Source organism: Chionomys nivalis, chromosome 1 (assembly GCF_950005125.1).
Source record: "Chionomys nivalis chromosome 1, mChiNiv1.1, whole genome shotgun sequence".
Lineage (NCBI taxonomy): Eukaryota > Metazoa > Chordata > Mammalia > Rodentia > Cricetidae > Chionomys > Chionomys nivalis.
Window position 1 is genome coordinate 28578904 of NC_080086.1, and position 20686 is coordinate 28599589.

Here is a 20686-nt window from a genome sequence, read left to right on the forward strand (position 1 = left end):
ATAGATTCCACCAGTCAATGCACACAGCCTGACCTGTCGTAGAGCAGTCCTGCACATGGGGTCTCTTGCTCTCGGGCTGATGTCTGACTTTGCTTTGCCAAGTTCCAGAGACGCATAACATAACTGGCTTTAATGCTCTCAGCTGAGAAACATCAAACCAGAAGAAACCCTCCTTCACTTTTTTTTTTTTTTTATTTTTTTTTTTTTTTGGTTTTTCGAGACAGGGTTTCTCCCTCCTTCACTTTTGAAAGAAGCCTTCACCCAGTCCAGACTCCTCCACACTGCGCCCTTCCCCCACCCAACACCTCTTTCTCTACCCTCACTTGCTGCTCTCTCTCAGGGCCTTCATCAAGTTCGGTTGTCCTGGCTTCTGAAAAGAGGGAGCATGTTCCAATGACAGTGAGAACCCCTCACTCAGGGCAGAAGCTAAGAGATCTTTCTCTTGGGAGGGGTCAGGCCACAGTTAATTCCCCATGAATCATAGGACTCAGGGAGAAGTGAACAGACTTGCTCCTTAACCCCCCACCCTCCCTGGCACTTCAGTTCACTCTGTCCCCCAGCAACTTCAGGCTGTCACCTCACGTCTCAGCTCTCTACCTGACCCTGTTAAGAATAGGGTTGGGGGGACTGGGCAGGTGTGACCTGGAGCACTGCAGAACTCCTCAATCCTATGAGAATTTGTCTGGCAATATGAAGGGGGAGGAAGAATGGAGAATTTGGCTCTCAGCCTAGATCAGGGAGAAAGTCTGGGTTTTTATTTCCCCCAAGCATAGGAAAGAGTTCACTTTAGCTCATGACCACGGGCATTTACTGGTCCAGCCCCAGGCAGAAGGGATGTCTTTGAGGGGCAGCATGGGAGTGCTGAGAGCTCAGAGCAAGGCAGAGGTGCAAGCATTATGGGCGGCTTTAAAGGATGGAACGCTGTACTGGAAACAGCTGGTGCCAGTAGGGGATGGCTGTGCGAAATGATTGGAGCAGAGGGTGATGAAGTAACAACTGAATTTCTGTGCTTTCCATGAGCAGCTAGGCACTGCTCGAGTATTCAGGGTAGCTGAAGCATAGCAAATGTCTCAAATAAATGATGGCCCCGTAGAACCTGGGGTGAGAAGATTAAACAAAGAGAGAGTGGGTAGTCTAAGTATCTCCCAAAATTTATGGAAAAACAGAGTGTCAAAGACCGGTTTGAGCAGCATTCTGTACTGGAGGGCTGGCAGGGGAAGATGGTTTTCTGCAAGAGACACATTTAAAACAGGTCTTGAAGAGAGGGGACTATATGTACCTGAGAAGAGAGGCTGAGCAGTGGCCCAGACATGCCCAAGGTCCACCAACACAGAAGACCTACAAGGAGCCGTTTCCCTGTGTGATGTTTGCTCATTACATTGTTAGAGTGGCATTCTGATCGTGGGAAGGTAGGAAGATAGCGGCCGGGATTCTATCTAGAGTCCTGACAAAGGCTTTCCCTGGGATGCTTCTCCTCTTAATTAGCTGCTAATTATCAGCCAACATAAAGCTGCTCTCTTAGATTCCCAACATGGAAACCATGGAGGAGGCTCCGAAATGGCTAGGGGGAAAAAACTGAAATGTACTTAGAGATTTGAAAATGGTATGCACATAATTTGTGATTAGCATGCTTAGGGACTCTGCAGCTAGAGTCTGGGATTTATTGGCTGGGGACAAGGGTTCTGAGTCTCAAGGAGTCTCAAGGAGGAGCATCAAGAGTTTCAGAAAGGAGGGGAAAGGAGGTGTAAAAGGGCCGGTGATGATGAAGCCACCTAGCTGTCCTTCTTGGGGATCACTTTGGAGGACCTCCAAAGTTGTAGGGTACATAGAATCCAAAGAACACAGGGGCAGAGCAAGAGGGTAGATCAGGAGTCTGACTTTTTGGAAAGGGGGCTGAGAGTACACTACTCTTCCAAGAGGCTCAGTGGGAAATAGAAGGCTACCTGGTGCCTCGTGGCTAGAAGAGTCTAACAGAGAACTGGGGGAGGGTCTGAAGGCAGGAGACAAGCAGCAGATAGACAAATGGAGGTTGGAAATGCAGGTAATAACCAGAAAGATGAGGGAATGTCCAAAGGAGATAGATGCTGTGGGATCATTTGCTCTGCCTCAGACGGGGACTTTAAGACTCACAAAGGCAACCTGGGAATTTGTTCTCTCATTTGCTCACTACATAGGATGCTGACTGTGTGCTGGAGACTGTCCAAGGAATGGGGACCAGGCAGTGAAAATGGCAAGCAAAGCCTCTGCATTCACAGTGCTTGGTTTTGCTTTCTTTCCATTATATCTTTGAGTGACTGTGACCACCCAGCTCTCAGAGACAACTCAAGGGAAGAAGGAGGCCGGGGGGGGGGGGGGGAGTCATGGTTTCAGTTCCATCACAGCAAGAAAGGCATGGAGTAAGCATCTTACTCCACAGGGGTAGGGTCACGTGGTAGGGCTCTTAACAACATTGCAGATCAGACTGTGAAGAGAACCAGATGTTGGGTGTAACCTTCAAAGGTCCACCCCTAGTAACCAGCTAGGCTCCACCTCCAAAAAGGTCTGTAATGTCCCAAAATGATACCACTGGCTCAAGAAAGAACATTAAAATATGAGCCTGTGGGGGCCACCTTACATTGAAGTCAACATGCTCTATCTATGGCATCTCATAATACAAAATGTATTTGTGTATAAGCTTATCCAAGACTTAACAATTCCAACACCATTCACAAGCCCAAGTCTTGGGGGATCAGGAGCAAAGGAGAGGAAGGGAGGGGAAGCAAATACTGTCAAAGTACATGATATATTTAAAAATAACTGTCTTTATGAAACAGAACACTATGAACAATGAATATATCCCCCCAAAAGTTGGGGGAGCTCTACACTACAGGGTCATATTAAGACTCAAAAACAATCTCTAAATGATGAACCTCTGTTTAAAACATGAGTTACATACTTCTGATCTGTAATGACACAAAGTAAATATTCTCATTCCAAAAAGAGGGGGAAGGGGTTGAGATGAGACTACAGAAACAAAAGACAGAATACAGCAAGACCAAAACTCATTAGGGAATATATCAAGTTTTCTAGCTTGCTGGAGATGGTGGCATCATTTGAGTTCCACCACCCCTGGGCATCCTGGCCATTTGCAATCCACATGACCTCTTTCTTGGACTGATTCTACCAGTGCCTGCAACCTTCCTGGGCAGACAAATATTCCATGCTCTTGGCATCTCTAGCATTCTGAGGTCTTACAATATCTCGGGTTTTCACCCACAAAGTTTCACACATCTTCCTGTCAGGGGTTCCCTAAGGTGGGGATATGACCCCATTGACCTTCCAGCCCTTCCTTAAAAGTCTATGTCCAAGCCTCCATGACTTCAGGTACTCTTGTAGTCTAGATGCCTACAAAATGATTCAGTTAGAGAAACAATGCCAAGTTGTGCCGAGAGTGTCAGCAGTAACCAGGCCATTTTAGACCATGGCTACAACAGCCTCCAAGGGTTTGTATGGTTAAACCTGGGAGAATAGCTCTCTAGGCAGGTCCTTTACAAGTTGAGGGCCCCCGTGGCACTCTCTTTTCAAAGGTAAGTTGTAGTAGAAGGAGTGGCCTGCATCCCGCTGCCCAGCTAGCTTAGTCCCCAAAATAATCACACAGAAATTATATTAATTAAAACACTGCCTGGCCCATTAGCTCTAGCCTCTTATTGGCTAACTCTCACATCTTGATCTAACCCATTCTAATAATCTGTGTAGCACCACGAGGTCGTGGCTTACTGGGAAAGATTCTAACCTACGTCCGTCTCGGGCAGGAGCTTCATGGCGTCTGCCTGACTCTACTCTTCTTTCCAGCATCCAGTTCTGTCTTTCCCACCTACCTAAGTTTCTACCCTATCAAAAGGCAAAGACAGTCTCTTTATTCAACCAATGAAAGCAACACATCATACACCAGTAAGTCTTTTGGATGGGTTTGAAGTTTTACACCCTGAAGCCTCCAGCGGGTGCTCTTGCCACTTTAAACGTATCTTAGTTGGGGTCACTATTGCTGTGATGAAACACTATGACCAAAAGCAACTTGGGGAGTAAAGGGTTTATTTCTCTCACAGTTCCATTTAACAATCAGTTCATCATGGAAAGCAGGAAGGGCCATGTAGGAGACTGCTCATTCATTTCCCAGCAGCCCAGACTCAAAATAATCACACAGAAACTATACTAATTACAACACTTCCTTGCCTATTAGCTTGTGCGTATTTCTAGATAACTCTTACATCTTAAATCAACCCATCTCTATTAATCTGTGCATCACCAGTGGCCTACTACAAGGTTCCGCAACTTTCTGGTAGGCTCCAGCTCCCTGACTCCACCTCCTTTCCTCTTCTATCTGCTTGGAATTCCCACCTTGCCCTATTTTGCACAGCAATAGACCCAATGCAGCTTCCTTATTAACCAATGGTAATGAAACATATTCACAGCATACAGAGGGGAATCCCACATCCATGCAGGAACTCACACAGGCCAGGAACCCTAAAGTAGGAGCTGATGCAGAGGCTGCAGGGGGTTCAACTTACTGGCTTGCTCCTCATGGCTTACTCAAACTCCTTTTTGATAGAACTCAGGACTGCAGTGACAGCACACACAATGGTTTGGTCCCTCCCCCATCAATTACAAAATTAAAAAAATATATATATCCTTTACAGGCTTGTTTATAGCCCAATCTTATGGAGACATTTTCCTAATTGAGGTTCCCTCCTTTCAGATGACTTCAGTTTGTGGCACTGATATAAAACCATCCAGCACAGCTGCTAGTATGGACAAGGTTTTTTTGTATCTTTCTGCACTGCTTTTTTGCTCCAAATTGTGTCTATATGCCTGGCTAAAAGTGCTCAACAATAACCCTATCCAACTTGAATCCTATGCTGTCTTGAAATTCCGGTTAAACTTTTTTAATTCAGGATCACTTGAAATTTCAGGGTACAGGCAGGATGCAAACAAAATGTTTCCCCACTGTATCCAAAAGGCGGTAGCCCAATTCCCAATAGAGTCCTTGTTCCCGTCTGAAATCTTATGAGCACAGTCTTTTTACTATCTACAATATCATCAGCATTCCAGCCCTGCAAGCATCAACTGATTAATCTCTGCAAACAGCATTCTAGGGATTCTTAAACTCCTTTCTCCAAATCTTCCAAATGCTTCCGACAAACCAGTTCCAAAGGCCTAAGAACCTCATGACCAAATTTAATTACAGTAACAAGCTCTTCTGTGGCATCCGTTTTCTGTACCAGTTGGCTTTGTGTTGCTGTAACTGCAATACCTAAGAGAAACAATTTAAAAAGATGTAGTTTGGTTCACAGTTTGTGAAGGTTTGGTCCATAATTGCAGACGAAGCTTTGAAGCATCATAGAGGTAGGGGCTGCTCACATCATCAGAAAACAGACATGATAGGAGGAAGGGCTGGCTATAACCTGTCTTTACTTACTATTTCTATCAGATAGAGGCTCACCTCCTTAAAAGGCTCTACACGCTCCACGTCCCCCCCCCCCACAAAGAAAACCACAGAGCTACAAGCTGGGAAACAGCATTCAAAGTATGAGCCCCTAGGAGACACTTCAGATTTGAACCATACTTAAACTTTAATGTGTAGGAAGGACTTGGTAGGACAGGAACAAGAATCTAAATTTGGTTTCTTCAAACAGTATAGACATTGAGTTTGAAGGTGTACCCTCCTGGAGTCATCTTGGCCAGTCTTCTGCCTCAGAGGGTGATGATAATTATCTGCTTGCTTTCTATTGCTATGATAATCATCATGACCAAAGGCAGCTTGGGAAAAGGGGTTTATTTGGCTTAGAGATCACGGTCCATCACTGCGAGAAGCCAAGGCAGGAGCCTAGAGGCAGGAATCAAAGCAGAGAACATGGAAGAATGCTGCTTACTGGCTTTCCTTCATGGCTTGCTCAGCCTGCTTTCTTGCACAGTTCAGAGATATCTACCCAGGGATGTGGCACTATCACACTGAACTGGACCCTCCCAAATCAATCATTATTCAAGAATATGCCCTAAAGACTTACCTACAGGACAGAAATTTAACAATCTTTAAAAAATTCAATATGTCCTCAATTGTCACACCACATTTCCTTCACAGGATACAAAAGGATACAAAGGTATTATTCCATCTCAAACCACAAATCACTACTTACTGTTACCTTGCTGTATAAGGCTCCTCCAAGATTAAAACGTTCCATCCTTTAGGAAAGTTCCCTAAAACAGAAGGTGAACAACTCAAGATAGTTTCAGGAAGTCCCTGAAACTGAGCAGATTCACTTCGCCTCTACCTCCCATGCACTCTCATAAGAGTGCTGAGAGTCACTCAGACAAGCCAAGCTGCCAGGAAGACTTTTGAGATCAGACCAGCTAGCCTGGAACAAGCAGAAACCAGCCAGGCTACCAGAAAGAGGTTTAGACCAGAGGCAGCTGGAGAGGATGCTTTCCAGTCTGTTGAACTGCCAGCAGGCTGTGCAGAGTGCTCAGTTTCCAGCTTTGTGAGCTGTCGTCCATGCTGGGGCTTTGATGAGATAGCTGTCTTTAAGTTATTTCTGTCCCTGTAAGTAACCCCAATAAAACTCAATGGTTCACACACACACACACACACACACACAAAGACTTACCTACAGGCTAATCCGATGGAGCCATTTTCTCAGTTAAGGTTTTCTCTTCCTGGATGACCCTAGATTGTGTCAAGTTGAAAAAAAGAAAATAAAAACTACCCAGTGCAATGCTATACCAAGCAGATAGATTCTTTACCATCTTGGAACTATCTTAGGTAACAGGTTTCTTTTTAGGTATCTTCTTTCAGTTGCTTATGGAATCCTATCACCTGCCAAGACACTCTTGGGTCTTGGTTTCTCCAGGAAGTAGAAATGGACCAGTGGAACCTTCAGTGAGTTTGTCATGGTCATTGGGAAAGGATTTTAAAAATGGGGTAAAAGGGTTCTATTCATCTAATTCTCCGCAATATGGCAATTTCTTCCTTTGGGGCACACAGGAAATCATACATCCTAAGTTGTGCCTTATTTTAAAAGGATTACCCAATTGCATCAGACCCACCAGGACTGTACCAGGCTTTTTCTTTGGGGACACCAACCACCTCCCAGATCATGACACAGAGACTTCTTATTAGTTATGAATGCTTAGCCTAGCTTAGCCTCATTTCTGGCTAGCTCTTTTTTTTTTTTCAGATTTATTTATTTATTTTGTATACAGTGTTCTGTCTGCATGTATACCTGCAGGCCAGAGAGGGCACCAGATTTCATTACAGATGGTTGTGGGCCACCATGTGGTTGCTGGGAATTGAACTCAGGACCTCTAGAAGAACAATCAGTGCTCTGAACCTCTGAGCTATCTCTCTTGCCTCCTCTGGCTATTTCTTTTAACTTAAATTAACCTGTTTCTCTTTATCTATCTTTTGCCTTGGCGCCTTTTGCCTTTCTTTCTGTACGTCTAGTTACTTTCCTGCTTCCTCTACTGTCTGTCTGTCTGTCTGTCTGGCAGCTGCCTGGTTTCTGATCCTGGAGGTGCCCCTCTCTTTCTCCCCCATTCTCTTCTCCTTCCTCTCTTTCTCATTTTTTTCACCCTCTTCTTTCTTCTCTTCTAGTTATTCTTTCTTCCCATCAGCCCTGCCTATCCCTCTCCTGCCTAGCTACTGGCCAGTCAGCTTTTTATTAAACCTCTCAGGTACTTTAGGCTGGCAAAGTGAAGCAAATGTAGCAAATCTTTACATAATTAAAGATATGCAGCAAACACAAATGTAACACATCTTTCCACAGTTAAAGTCATATTCCACAGCATAAGCAAAGACAACGCATCTTTACATAGTTAAGTATTCCACAAGGACGATTCCCCTTTTGTTGTTGCTTGGAAATAGGTTTCTAATATACTGGAAACTCGCAGGGATAATGTCTATCACATTAATAAGACCAGCTCGGGGGTCAGAGATGGAGGGCAGAGCTGAAGGAAGGGAGGCAAAACCCTGAACACAGGGATGCCCTGAGCGATGCTCAGATGAGTGATACTCAGGTGAGGCCCTTGCTACACAGCTCCTATCGATACAACTGTGATTTGAATCATGCTCCCTGGAGGGGAGCTTACTCTTGGGCCATTGTCCTCATAACGTTCACATTTATTGACCACTTCCCATGTGCCCGAATCTGGACCGGGGACTAGCCTTGCAAAGACGATCAAACCCAGATGCCATCCTTTTGGTACTCCCAGGAAAACAGAAGCACCCCAGTGCACTGAAGTGAGCGCCGAGAGTTTTGTTTTTTGTTTGATTGACTGATCTTAACATCATTGTTTAATTTTTCATTTTTAATTATTCTTAATTATAAATCAAGGCAGAAAACAACAATATAATAAACTCCCATACAACCATCACCAAGCTCCAATGGTCTTTATTAATGTTTTCTTAATATTAATATCATGCTAGCTAAGTGCATTTTACGTAATTTCAATAGAAATTCGGGAAATGTATTTTACTTCTAAATACTTCTACATGCATCTCTGATGTAAACGTTCTTTATTAATTAAGAGATTAGATAAATAGGACTTCTATCCCAGCACCTCTGTCCACTGCCACAAGGCACCTCCCCAAACCTGAATGTAATCCTGCATCCTGCCTTTAGGAGTCTTGCTAAGGACTTGGCATATCAGGCTTGTCTGGTCTGGAGTCTTCTGATGTGGGCTCCCAGTAAAGCCTCCTTGTGGACCGGGGACTGTGGTGGGCTGTACTGATCTAATTCATGCTACTTCCACCTTCCCTGACAGCCTTTCTCTCTGTCCCTGCTGCAGATTGAAATGCTAGAACACAAATACGGGGGCCACTTGGTATCCCGACGCGCCGCGTGCACCATCCAAACCGCTTTCCGCCAGTACCAGCTCAGCAAGAACTTTGAGAAGATCCGTAACTCGCTCTTGGAAAGCCGCCTGCCCCGGCGGATCTCGCTGCGCAAAGTGCGGGCGCCCACAGCAGAGAGCCTGGTGGCGGAGAAGGCGCTCCTGGAGGGCTGCGGACTCCTGGGGCTGCCGCTGGGGCGCTCAACCTCCCTGCCACCCACCTTCGCAGGGTCGCTCACCGAGCTGGAGGACTCCTTCACCGAACAGGTGCAGTCCTTGGCCAAGTCCATCGACGACGCCCTCAGCACCTGGAGTCTCAAGACCATGTGCTCATTGCAAGAGAGTGGCGCGTACCAGCTCCACCAGGCCCTGCACCCGAGTGCGGGACAGCCAGGCCTGGAAGCCGAGGCGCGGGAGCCCGAGAGTGGTCCAGGGTCTGGAGATGAGGCCAGCGGCCTGCCGCAGGGTCACAGCGGTACCCTCATGATGGCTTTCCGGGATGTCACGGTGCAGATCGCTAACCAGAACATCTCTGTTTCCTCCTCCACCGCCCTGTCTGTGGCTAACTGTCTGGGCTCACAGACCACCCAGGCCACAGCTGAACCAGCGACCGGCCAAACCGAGCAGGGGGATGCCGCGGCTCAGGAGGTCTCGGAAGCCCCAGCCTCGGAACAGGAGGAACCTCCGGGTGAGAACTCAGAAGCGGTGGAGAGCCCAGTCCAGGGCGCACGTGAACAGGTGGTTGCGGAGGCCGTGGTTGAGGAGGCTGTGGCCGAAGAAGCAGCGGAGGAAGAGGAAGAGGCCGGGCAGGCAGGGAAAGGGGCTGAGGCGGGCGACAACTCTGAGCAGCTGAGCAGTAGCAGCGCATCCACCAAGTCCGCCAAATCTGGCTCAGAGGTTTCTGCCGCTGCCTCGAAGGAGGCCCTGCAGGCGGTGATCCTAAGCTTGCCCCGCTACCACTGCGAGAACCCAGCCAGCTGCAGGTCCCCCACGCTCTCCACCGACACCCTGCGCAAGCGACTATACCGCATTGGCCTCAACCTCTTCAACATGTGAGTGAGCTTGGAGTCCCCGGAAGGACCGGAGGGAGGGACCGAGGGGAAACTTGCAGGGTACCAAGTCCTGAAAGCATCTTCTCTGGGTCCTTCAGAGCAGTTTGTGCCTGGGCTGAAACCCCTCGCTGGAGCTCCCAGGGAATGTTTAAGAAGTGCATACTATATTTTTCCCGATGACAAACACATCAAGCATAGGTTTTCCACAATTGTTTTTTAAGATGAAGAGATGGTTTGGAAAATGGGAAAATACAGGTTGAGCACACGCAGGAATTGTTGAAGATGAAAATGAGGTTAGGAAAACAGTGTTATTACACTGGGGTCCCAAAATGAGGAAGTGGTGGAGAGGGGGAGACTGTGAAAATGAGGTAGAGGCCCTGCTGGGAAGGCTCAGGTAAAGGCGGTTGCTGTGCAAGCCTGGCAACCTGAGCTCTGCCTCCCAGAACAACCACAAAGGTGGAAGGAGAAAGGTGCCTCCTGGGAGCCGTCCTCTGACCTCCTGTGAAGGCATTCCCTCTCCCACAATAAAATTTTATTTTTAAATATTTTTAATGAGATAGAAGGATAGGTAAGAGGAAAGAAAGACAGGAAGGATGAGAACCAAGTGGGATAGAAAAGAAATTGAGGAATGGAAGGAGAGAAATTAATGACTTCCATAACTCAGAGACCCAAACAGGAATCCATGCAACAAGAACACACGCTGCAGGTGACACAGAGGAAATAGACCCCTCCCTCCCGGTGAGACAGAAAGACCACGAGACACTACTAACCCTCCTCATCCATTCATTCCCTCCTAGCTCTGCCCCGGGGCAGGAATCATTTCCTGCCCTCATTTAGTCATACAACTATCATTTATTGCATGCCAGGCCTGTACTGGACAGATGAGTAAAACAACCCCTGGCCTCAAGATGCTCATGTCCAGCCATTCCTAGCTCACCTGCAATCCTCCCAGCAGCATCTAGAGATAGAGAACATCCTCCGATTTTACAGAATAGCAACCAGGCTCACAAGAAGGAGGGAGGTTGCACACTGTTCAGCCTCTTGCAGGAGGTAAACCTGGGTGTGGCCAGAGTTGTCCATCCTTTTGTAGATCAGGCTGCCACCTGATGGACATGAAATCAGATACTCTCATCCATCAAGACAGTGATTCCCAGTCCATCCCTAGTGAAGAACCACATCCATCCCCTCCCCCTGCATATGGGCTGGTACCTTTGCAAAACACAATACAAATGAATTGCTAGGAAAGCTGCCACAGGCTTGATGTCCTGAAAATGTCAAGCATTTGAGAAAAGGTTTCTAGGGCTCATTTATCTCCTCAGAGCCAGTGAGAGCCAGCTCCAGGAGCAGCTGAGGTGCAGACCAGCACCTCCCGCACACCCCTGGGGGCTCTAGGGACTGTCCAGAGCCTTAGGGAAGGGACAGAGAAGGAAGCCTCTCTACTTGCTATGGATTCTTGTTGAGTCAGACCTCTTCTCCCTTCAAGCCTAATTCCTGTCGCCGTTCCTCCCCCTACCCCCGTGTGATGTTCAGGTGACAGTTGCTCCCATGGGGAGCCCTAGTGGTCCCTGGGAAGTAGATTTCCCAGGGTGAAAGGACTCAGGACAGCAGCTCCAAAATGCCTTGGCTTCCTCTCTCCTCCCCACTCCAACCTCTCTACAGAAACCCGGACAAGGGCATCCAGTTCCTGATCTCACGCGGCTTCATCCCCGATACCCCCATCGGCGTGGCCCACTTCCTCCTCCAGCGGAAAGGCCTGAGCCGCCAGATGATAGGAGAGTTCCTGGGCAATAGCAAGAGACAGTTCAACCGCGACGTGCTGGAGTGAGTTCCCACGACACACCCCCACTCTCCCTCCTTTCATACCCCTGGACACACGGATTCTCATGGTTTCTTCCGAGGTGGGAATCCTTGCTCCAGCTTCCTATAGCCAGCCGAGTGGCTATAGGTCCAGTCATTCATTTGGTGGTAGGATGCACCTGGAGCCTTTGGACCCTCCAGGGACACCCTTGGGCATGAGAAACAGTGGGGAGGGGATATAAATAATAATTAATGAATTGTGCTGCTCAGGTCCACTTCTGGGGGAATGGCCCTTAGCCTACCTTCTCTCAGCACCTGTCCCAGAAGCCCCAGAACATTCCCGTGCCAGGGCTCATTTTCATATTATTAGAGGCAAAACATGGAGAAAAAGGGGCTGAAATGAGTGTTATTAAACAGGGAAATACTGAGTCCATAAACATGAATTAACCAATGAAATTACCACCGAAGAGCCTATACCATAACTGCAGTAAATGACTGGGGTGAGGGCTACAGGGACCGCCTTAACTAGGCTGGGCTTTGCACTGCTCAGAAGCTCCATCTCAGGAGGACAGGGGTGGCACTTCTCTGGCTAAGAACCACAGAGCCTTGGGGCCTCCTCTCCCCTGGGAAATGTAAAGAGGGTTCATAAATTCTACTCTAGTCCCCTGGGAAAGCTTGTCCTCCTTGTTCCTGCTCCTGCAAGAGCTACAGAGAGAGGGACAAAGGGCTGAGGAGTGGAGGGTCACTGTGACTATTTCTGGCCAGTGCTGGATGGATAACTGAAGAGCTGACCTCTGGTCACGGAGCAGTCCTGGTACTCTTTCAAAGTTGACATAGCACATCTCTGTGTGGCATCCTGTGAGAGGGTAGGGGTTTGCTATGCGGAGGGACCAGTTGCTCCCTGAGAATGAGGCTGGGCATCCTGGCACACCTCGTGGTCTGGGAGAACTTATAGCCTTCCACACTCTGAAGTCACTGGTGGTGGATGGGGGAGTGCCATCTCAGCGCAGGTGGGACAGCAAGAACTGGGCCCTGTCTGAAGGCTCTCGGGCATCCCTGAATGGCACTGGCTATGCAGAACTAATGTCCTACCCTTGCCTCTCTGGAGACTGGGGCTGGGGCCTGAGATTGCACACCTAAAAGAATAGTGTGAACTAATCGGCTCCCGCAATTCCCATTCACTCTCTTTCCTTCTCCTCCCTTCAGCTCCCCTTTCCCTGTCCCGGCAGCCCTGTTAGGTGGTGTGTCCTGGAATGATGCCCAGGAAATGATACAGGTACCCAGAACATGCCATGCAATGCAGGGCGGGGAGAAAGACCATGTGTTCTGCCATGTCTCATCTTTGGCCTTCTGTCTTTTCCTCTCTTTCCACTAACTCCTCCTTTCTACAAACTTTCCCTTTCCTTTCCACTAACTTCCTTCTGTCCAGCTGGCTCTCACTCCCAGGTGATTTGTCTCTCTCTACTGGAGAGACAAACGTGACCCTGCTCCCCTTATGGGCTTTGTCTGTTTTCTTCTGCCACCCCCATCCCCATGCGACTGGGCCAGCATTCTAGTACCAAGCCCACATTTGATCTGGAGCATCCAGGACGCGGGGTTTTGTGCTGAACGATACAAGTCACACTGACTGTCACACTTTCCGGGTGACTGGCATGGTAGGTGTGGATGAGTCACTGGGAGCTAAGAGTTTCAGACTTGGGCCTGCTGCTGCAGCCTGTGCCACTTTCAGAAGACCGGGCCAGGGATTAATCTGGCAAACGAGGAACCCAGGCTTGAGCTGGACCCACATCAGCTAGCATTTCTGGTGAGAGGTGGCTGATGGGTAGATTATAAGAATTGGCTGTCTCTGCTTCTGGGTGCTGGTAGTGTGGGAAAGACGACTGTTTAAGTCCTATTTTCTCATCTGTAAGATGAGGAATTTGGGCTAAATGATCTCACAAGCGCCTCTGAGTTCTGTGACATCTGTCATCTTTCCCATTCCTTAGTGCACCTACTGGTTGGCGACTGGTTTAGGACAGAGAATCATCTGCCTTAAGGGGGGGCATGCTTTGTCATCCTGCCAGAGAGTCTTGGAGTTACCTTTGGGCTTGAAGGCAGTGCTGGGGCTTCAGGGAGGAACGAGATGACCATGGTTATTCATTCAACAAACACCGAGTGAGTATTCTGTGTTAAGAGAGGACCTGGACTGGGATTCTGTATTTGTCTGTGGGAATAAGCATGGCTTATGGTCTCAGGGAACTTACACACCTGAACATTGATGGGGAGGGATGAGAGAAGAATGTAAAAGGGCGATAGGAAGACGGAGGCTTTCCCGCTGGCATCCTGGGTGTGGGGAGAAAAGTGGAGTATGGAGCACAGGCGTGATGCTACCCCCACAGATATCTTATGTCCCACACTTTATTCTGCAGCCCAGAACCTCAGGATCTGAACTCAGATACACTCAGCCCCACAGAACTGACTCAGCCCCACAGAACAGAGTCCTATGAACCAAGTTCATAAACGCCTAGTTTATGTCTGAGACAGAGTTGTTCCTTCCTGCAAAAAAAGCCAGTAGCACATGGAGAAGAGAGCCAGGAATCTGGGAGCATTGGTCTCTCTCTCCCTGCCACCCCAGTCATCCACCCAGGAACATTAAATAAAGTGCTACCTCCTCCTGACTTCACTGGACAGAGCACAGGCAGTAACAGCTGTCCAGTGCTACTTTGCACGGGCTGGGAAGGCTCTGTTGGGGTACTCTATGGCTTCCCTGCCCCCACCTGAGGACATTCAGCAAGTCACATCCATGTACATAGCTGTCTGCCAAACAAAAGGACATAAATCCCCCCCCCATGTCCTCAGAGACTGAGACATGCCAAGCCACTGAGTTCCCCGAGAAGCAGCCACAGGAGGGAAGACGGGAGTGGAATGACTCTCAGAGGGAAATTATTATTTTAGAGACAACATTCAGACCTATGAGGAAAAAGCAAAAGGCTGGGGAACCAGAGCAGAAGCTGCCTCTAATGCTTACCCAGGTCTGATTTTACCATCAAGTGCCCTGATTCCGGAGTGCGGCACTTGGAGTTCCTGGTGGCTGACAGCTGTCTCTGTGCACTGGTCTCATTTTCACGGAAGACACATCGCAGAAAGGAATGTGTTGTGGTTTGAATGTCAAGTGTCACATGCTCATCTGCCTGATCTCCAGCTGGTGGTGGTTTAGAATGCTGTAGAACCTTCTGTTATCTGTCCGGTTGACAGATACAAGGCCAGAGTGGGTAGGGTAGATGATTATAAAACCCACCTAGTTCTGATCCAGTCTCTGCCTTCTGATCTGCTGAAATGTGAGCAGATTCCCCAGCACTCCGACCACCTTCAATCTTCCTGACCAAGCTTCCCCAGTCACGCTGAACAGCATCCCCTCAAACCATGAACTAGAATAAATCCATTCTCATTTAGGTTGTTTCCCATTGGGTGTTTGATTATAGCAATGAGGAAGATAGCTAATACAGAAAATTGGTACTGAGAAGTGGGGCCATTGCTCTGATAAGATTGACTTTGAGCCTTAAGACCTAGTTAAAGAAAGACTATGGACGAGTTTGGGGTTGTAGGCTAGAAGGCTGTAAGGAGAGCCTCGTGAACTGTTATGGTTAGAGTTTGGAAAAACAAAATGTTGACTGAAGCACAGACAACAAAGGTCCAGACCCCGGGACTGTAGAAGTGACCACGGACTCTGTTGGGAACAGACTAGAAGCCATTCTTGTTACATTCTGTCAAAACATCCTACACAGATTCTGAAGTTTGAGTGAGACTGGATCAGAAATAATGGATTCTGGATTCAAGGCCATATAGCATTAGAGTATGACATTCTTAACGATGTCACTGCAAACACAACAGACGCTGTAGTGATGTCACCATGAGCCCAGGATGTGAGGTGGGAAGGTACAAGGGTTTGGATTTACCTTGTTGAGCTTCAGTCTTGCTTTGGTCCAGTCCTTGCTTGCCATACTTCTATGCTCCCTTTTGAAACTGGCGTGTTTACTCAGTACCATTTAATGTCAAAAATATAAAGCTTGTCTTTGGGTTTTACAGGGGTTCACAAATAAGAGACTGTCTTGAATCTCAGAAGAGACTGTGGAATTTGGGATTTTGTTGGAACTCTGAGACTATGGTGACTTTAAGGGTTCTACTGAATACATTTGGCATTTCAAAAGGGCACCTAATGGAGGCTAGAGGTGAGGCATGATGGTCTGGATGTGAAATGTCTTCTACAGGCTTACATGTTTGAACACATGATTCCCATCTCATGGTGCTATGTTGTAAAATCTCTTGGGCATGGAGCCTAGCTGGGAGACACAGGGCCCTAAGGGCAGAACTGGTTGGTTATAACCGGGTCTTTATTCTAGTCCAAACTCTCTGTTTCCTGATCCAGAAGCCTGGATCACCAGCCTGCCCACTACCACTCCTTATCATAGTGGACTGTGTTCCCTCAAACTACAAGCCAAATTAAATTCTTCCTACCTTAAACTGATTCTTGTCAGGTATTTGGTCACAGTGCAAGAAAAGTAAGCTTTTATAAAAAGTAATAATATATAGAATAACTTCTACTAGGCTTATAATCAAATAAGAATAAAAAGTATCAAAGGGCCACACACACTTTAAGATGTTACTATTTGTTTTTGATGTCCATCTTGTTATGTAAAAGTCATAGTATCTACTGAATTACATTTTTTTTTTGAGACAGGGTTTCCCTGTATAATCCTGATTGTCCTGGAACTCACTCTGTAGACCATGTTGGCCTTGAACTCACAGAGACCCACCTGCTTCTGCCTTCTGAATGCTGGGATTATAGGCTTGTGCCAGCACCATCCCACAAATTACCTTTTTAAAGCAAAAGTTGACAGGTTGAACTGCCTGAGACTCAGGAAGTTTCTGTAATGGTGGCTCTTTCCATTTTTATTTCTCCTACCTAAAACCGAGAGGCAACAGAGCCTCTCTGATGCTTTTTCAGTGCAGAAAAGCTTGGCTGTGCCTGTTCTGGTTTGATGTCTGCTTACCAGATTTGGTGTCCGCTTGCTAGAATTTGCCAGGGAGGGATGGGAAGGAGCAGGGAGGGAGTGACTCCTTCTAGGGGGAACTACCCTATATCCTGAAGACATCCCTTCTGAATGTTGAGAAGAGACACCTTGCAAGCTCAGGTATACATAGGAGCCAGGCAGGGTTAGGATCTTTAAGGGCTAGCCGCACGCCTTCCCTGCCCACACCCACCCATGGTTTTCACATAGTCGGGAATTCAGCTCTGCTCTATTTCCTTCCTAAAGTGTTCGCTCCAGCGGGTTTGAAGGCCGGTGGATGAGAGAATGTTCTGCGCCGGCTGTGAGCGGTCTCTCTTCTAGCGTGGATGATTCTTTCTGACATGAATCATAGGCACAGGGAGGACACCCATGTCTATCATTTCAATTTGAAGGGCAGCATAGGATTAAGCTGCCAGCAGGAACTTTCCAGCATGTTCCTTCCTTCTCCTAGTTTTCTCGGTCCTTTGTGAAGTTCCGGGACACATTAATTAGCATTTGATGTTGGAGTCAGGTTTTCACGACTCCATTCCCACCAGCATGTGTTGGCCACAGTGTAACAGACTTGTTCTTTCCGGGATATTATGAAATGAAGACAGATTGTCTGTCACACATGACAGTTTGGAAGGCTGTGGCCTTCCTTTCTGGCTAGCAAGAAATTTTTTGAGAACATCTTGCCCGCTGCACTGTGCGATTTCAGAGCAGATGTCATGCCTGAGGAATTCCTTTGAGGAGAGGAAGGTGAGGCTGGGGCCCTGGGAAATCCTTAGGAAGAGAGAAAGAACCATGTAGGAAGACTCAGTGCTATTTCCACAGCTTCGAAAAGTCCTCTGCTAGCAACCAGAGGCACAAAGAGATGTCTCTTTTTAAAGTGTTGTCTGGGGATAATACATAACCTAATGGTAAGGCACTTAGCATGTATAAAGTCCCAAGTTCAAGTCCTGGAACCGTGAGAGAAAAAACAAAGCAGTGGTATCTTTTCAGATTTGACCTTTTACCTCTCTAGGCATCCCACCCTATCCCTGACGTGGATAAGGATGCTCTCGAAGAGTAAATGGTCATGAAAGGTGAGGAGTCCCATACTCCCTGAACTGGAGAATTTGGGGTCCCCAAAGACAGGGTGAAGATCTCCGGACTTGAGGCTCCCTCTGGTATACACATTGGGAAGATACAAAAATGGATATTTCTAACTTTCACCTTCTCCCTATCTCTCAGGGCCCTAGCTTGGAGGGGTCATTCCCATGTCCTACATAACTCCAACCAGCCTATCTACCAGGAGATTTCTAGGGGGGATTTCCAAGGGGTCAGCATGGCCCGAGGAGCCCTAGAATAGTGGCTATGAAGCCTGATAAAGATCACCCACTGTTTCTGGCATTCAGGATGCGCCTGTGGGTGGGCATGACTCCAGGAATCTCCCATGCAAGGCCTTGTTCCATCTCAGCAACAGCGATGGGAGTGTTTATTTCTAATAATGCAGAAACCAAGGAACAGAGAGGTTAGGGAGCTTCCCTTCGGCCACACAGCTCATAGATGGTGGAGACCTGCAGCGGTGTAGAATGAGCCTATAATCCCACAACACACCAATGTCTATGCCCAACCCCGCGAGAAGTGTGGTCTGCTGCATTCAGGGTTCTTGTCTGCTTCTGAATTGCAGGCCTGGAAAGCCATGTGGGCACTCAGCTATAGCGCAGTCCTCACCTTACCTAGGTAGAACAGGGATCCAGAGAGAAGAAATGGCTTGTCCACTGGCCGGTGGCAAGGAAGTTGGGCAGAATCAGATACAACTCCATCCCCTCTACTCACTTGATTTCCTGGGCTCTGATCCTCTCATGGGGAAAGAGTAGGGCAGAGAATACGCTTCCCAAGTCTCAAGAGGTCTGCGCTAGATCCAGTTTCTTGTTTGGTGTGTGTGTTAAAGCACTTGCAGATAGCTGACATTCGGGCAGTCAGCTGCTGCTGTAGGAAGGGGTATTCTCAACACCTCCGCTAAGAGGGACTTGGAATCTGCTCCTTTGCCTAGCATGTCAGCACGGGCTTGATCTCCAGAAACAATGAAAGCTACTACTTACTAAGTCCTGCTACACCAGGACCTTTGCCTACATCATCTTCTTAAGACTCATACAAGCTCTACCCAGAAGACAGACATATGTTTGTCCTGTAGAGGAGGGAAGAGAGGCATGCAGGGGCTTAGTGACTTGAGCCAGACTGCTGCATAGCAGAAACAAGGCTCCAGCCCGAAGACTGACCTCTTCCCATACCCTACATTGTTACAGCACACAGTCTTGCCTCTCAAAGTGTGGTGCCCTGACTGGCAACATCAGCATCACCCAGAAGCCCTCTGGTGATGCTGTCTCTATCGCTGCTCCAGGACCACTAAATGAGGACCTCAGGGGTGGTCCCAGTAATCCAGGGTCAGTAAGCACCAGTGGATTCTGAGATGTTTTGGGGTTTCGTGACCCCTGCTCACCGGGAGGCCATCAGGTCCAGCAAGAGAGAAATCTGTTCTGGCATCCGTGATGACTTCTCATTGGTCTGGGTAGTTACAACTGAGTACTCTTGATTCCTGAGTCCTCGGGCTGTGTCTGGCAGGCATCCCTTTGGAGGTGGCCTCAGAGAAGACCTTTGTGTCCCAATGCCATCTCAGGGACACCAGAAGGTCCCCCTGAGTCAGCGTCCTCTCACTGTTTCCTTGACCCCATTTACTTTTCTAAAAGGCCTTAACCTTTATAGAGCATATTATGAGTTCTGAGTAGAAAAAAAATAACCCTGCACCGGATGAGAATATTTTTAATTAAATTGTGTAAGCCAAGTGCTGCAGAATAAAAGCAGGGTTCCTGCATCCCGTGGCCCTGTGCCCTGAAGCGCAGCTACTTGCTTCTTTCCAGGCTGCAGCTGGACTGCGCTGACAATCTTTACCATCTCTTCTGGCCAATTTAAAAATCCCTGCTGTTGCTATTACCTATTTTCAGCTCTCAACCAGTTCCTTTGTCTGCCAGGCACTGTCTTGCTCTCCTTTAAAAAGGAAAAAGGAAAAAAAAATCCCGAGATGACGCAATTCGTTTTGATCAGAGTTGTGTAGGATGCTTCATTTCCCACAACACAAATTGATTGGGTGAGCAGATCAGTGTTAAGAAGCAGGCTGATGCAAGAGTGTACCTGTTCACACAGATGCAGTCCTCCTGAGGTTCGCGCCCACCCTACCCCACCCCCTCGAGACCTGCAGGAAAGGAGAAGGCCTAAGCAAACCCTCTCTTCCCACCCTCACCCCTGATTCACTGGCTGATCCATTAGGCAGGTTCAGACAGACTCTTGAAAGTCCGCACACCCTGGCTCTCATCATGCACTCCCTTCTTTCTGTGGCTGGAGGAAGCAAGAAGTCTATGTGGCCCATGCTGCTTTGCCGCCCAGCGTCTGCAGTCCTCCAAAACATCTCCCTGGCAGAGGTCTGGGGTCAGTTCCAGATCATCTTGGCAAAGGAGACTAAGTGATCCTAGGTCCCTGGGTAGAATGTTCAAGGGCTCTTGAGCTTCTTTTTCAGCTGACCTTCAAGAGCGGAGTCCTGGTTCATTCAAGCAATCTCTCACTCATTCACTCTTCCTACAAAAGTTACTGGGTTCATATACACCCTAGGGAAGCAAAGGTGAGACCAGTTTGCCTATCCCAAAGCGGACCGGAAAAACAACAACATGTTCTGACCATGCAAGGAAGCAAGGAAATTTTAAAGTAGACAGAAGCCGGGTCCAGAAAACCATGGAAGCCAGGGAGACCAGTTGGTGTTCAAAGTTGGGATTAGATGGCATGAAGGGAAGACTGCAGAAAGAAGTGGGGAGAGGGGAACACGGGGGCGGGGGGGGGAGTGGAAGGTGCTAAGGGCCTGCTAGCTTCTGGGAACTTGACCTTCACATGGGGATGTGAAAGGCTCTGAAG

General features: G+C 47.9%; 1 protein-coding gene across 5 annotated transcripts in view; it reads left to right on the forward strand.

Moving 5' to 3' along the window:
- Iqsec3 (IQ motif and Sec7 domain ArfGEF 3) overlaps positions 1–20686 on the forward strand; it is a 101152-nt gene that overhangs the window by 53767 nt on the left and 26699 nt on the right. For all 5 annotated transcript variants that reach the window (XR_009057251.1, XR_009057250.1, XM_057771686.1 and 2 more), the window contains 2 exons: positions 8821–9917; positions 11577–11738. Coding sequence is in view for 3 of the 5 variants with exons in the window: in XM_057771686.1 (XP_057627669.1) it covers positions 8821–9917; positions 11577–11738 (1259 nt within the window). In the remaining 2 variants the exon portion in view is untranslated. The remainder of the gene's footprint in view (positions 1–8820; positions 9918–11576; positions 11739–20686) is intronic.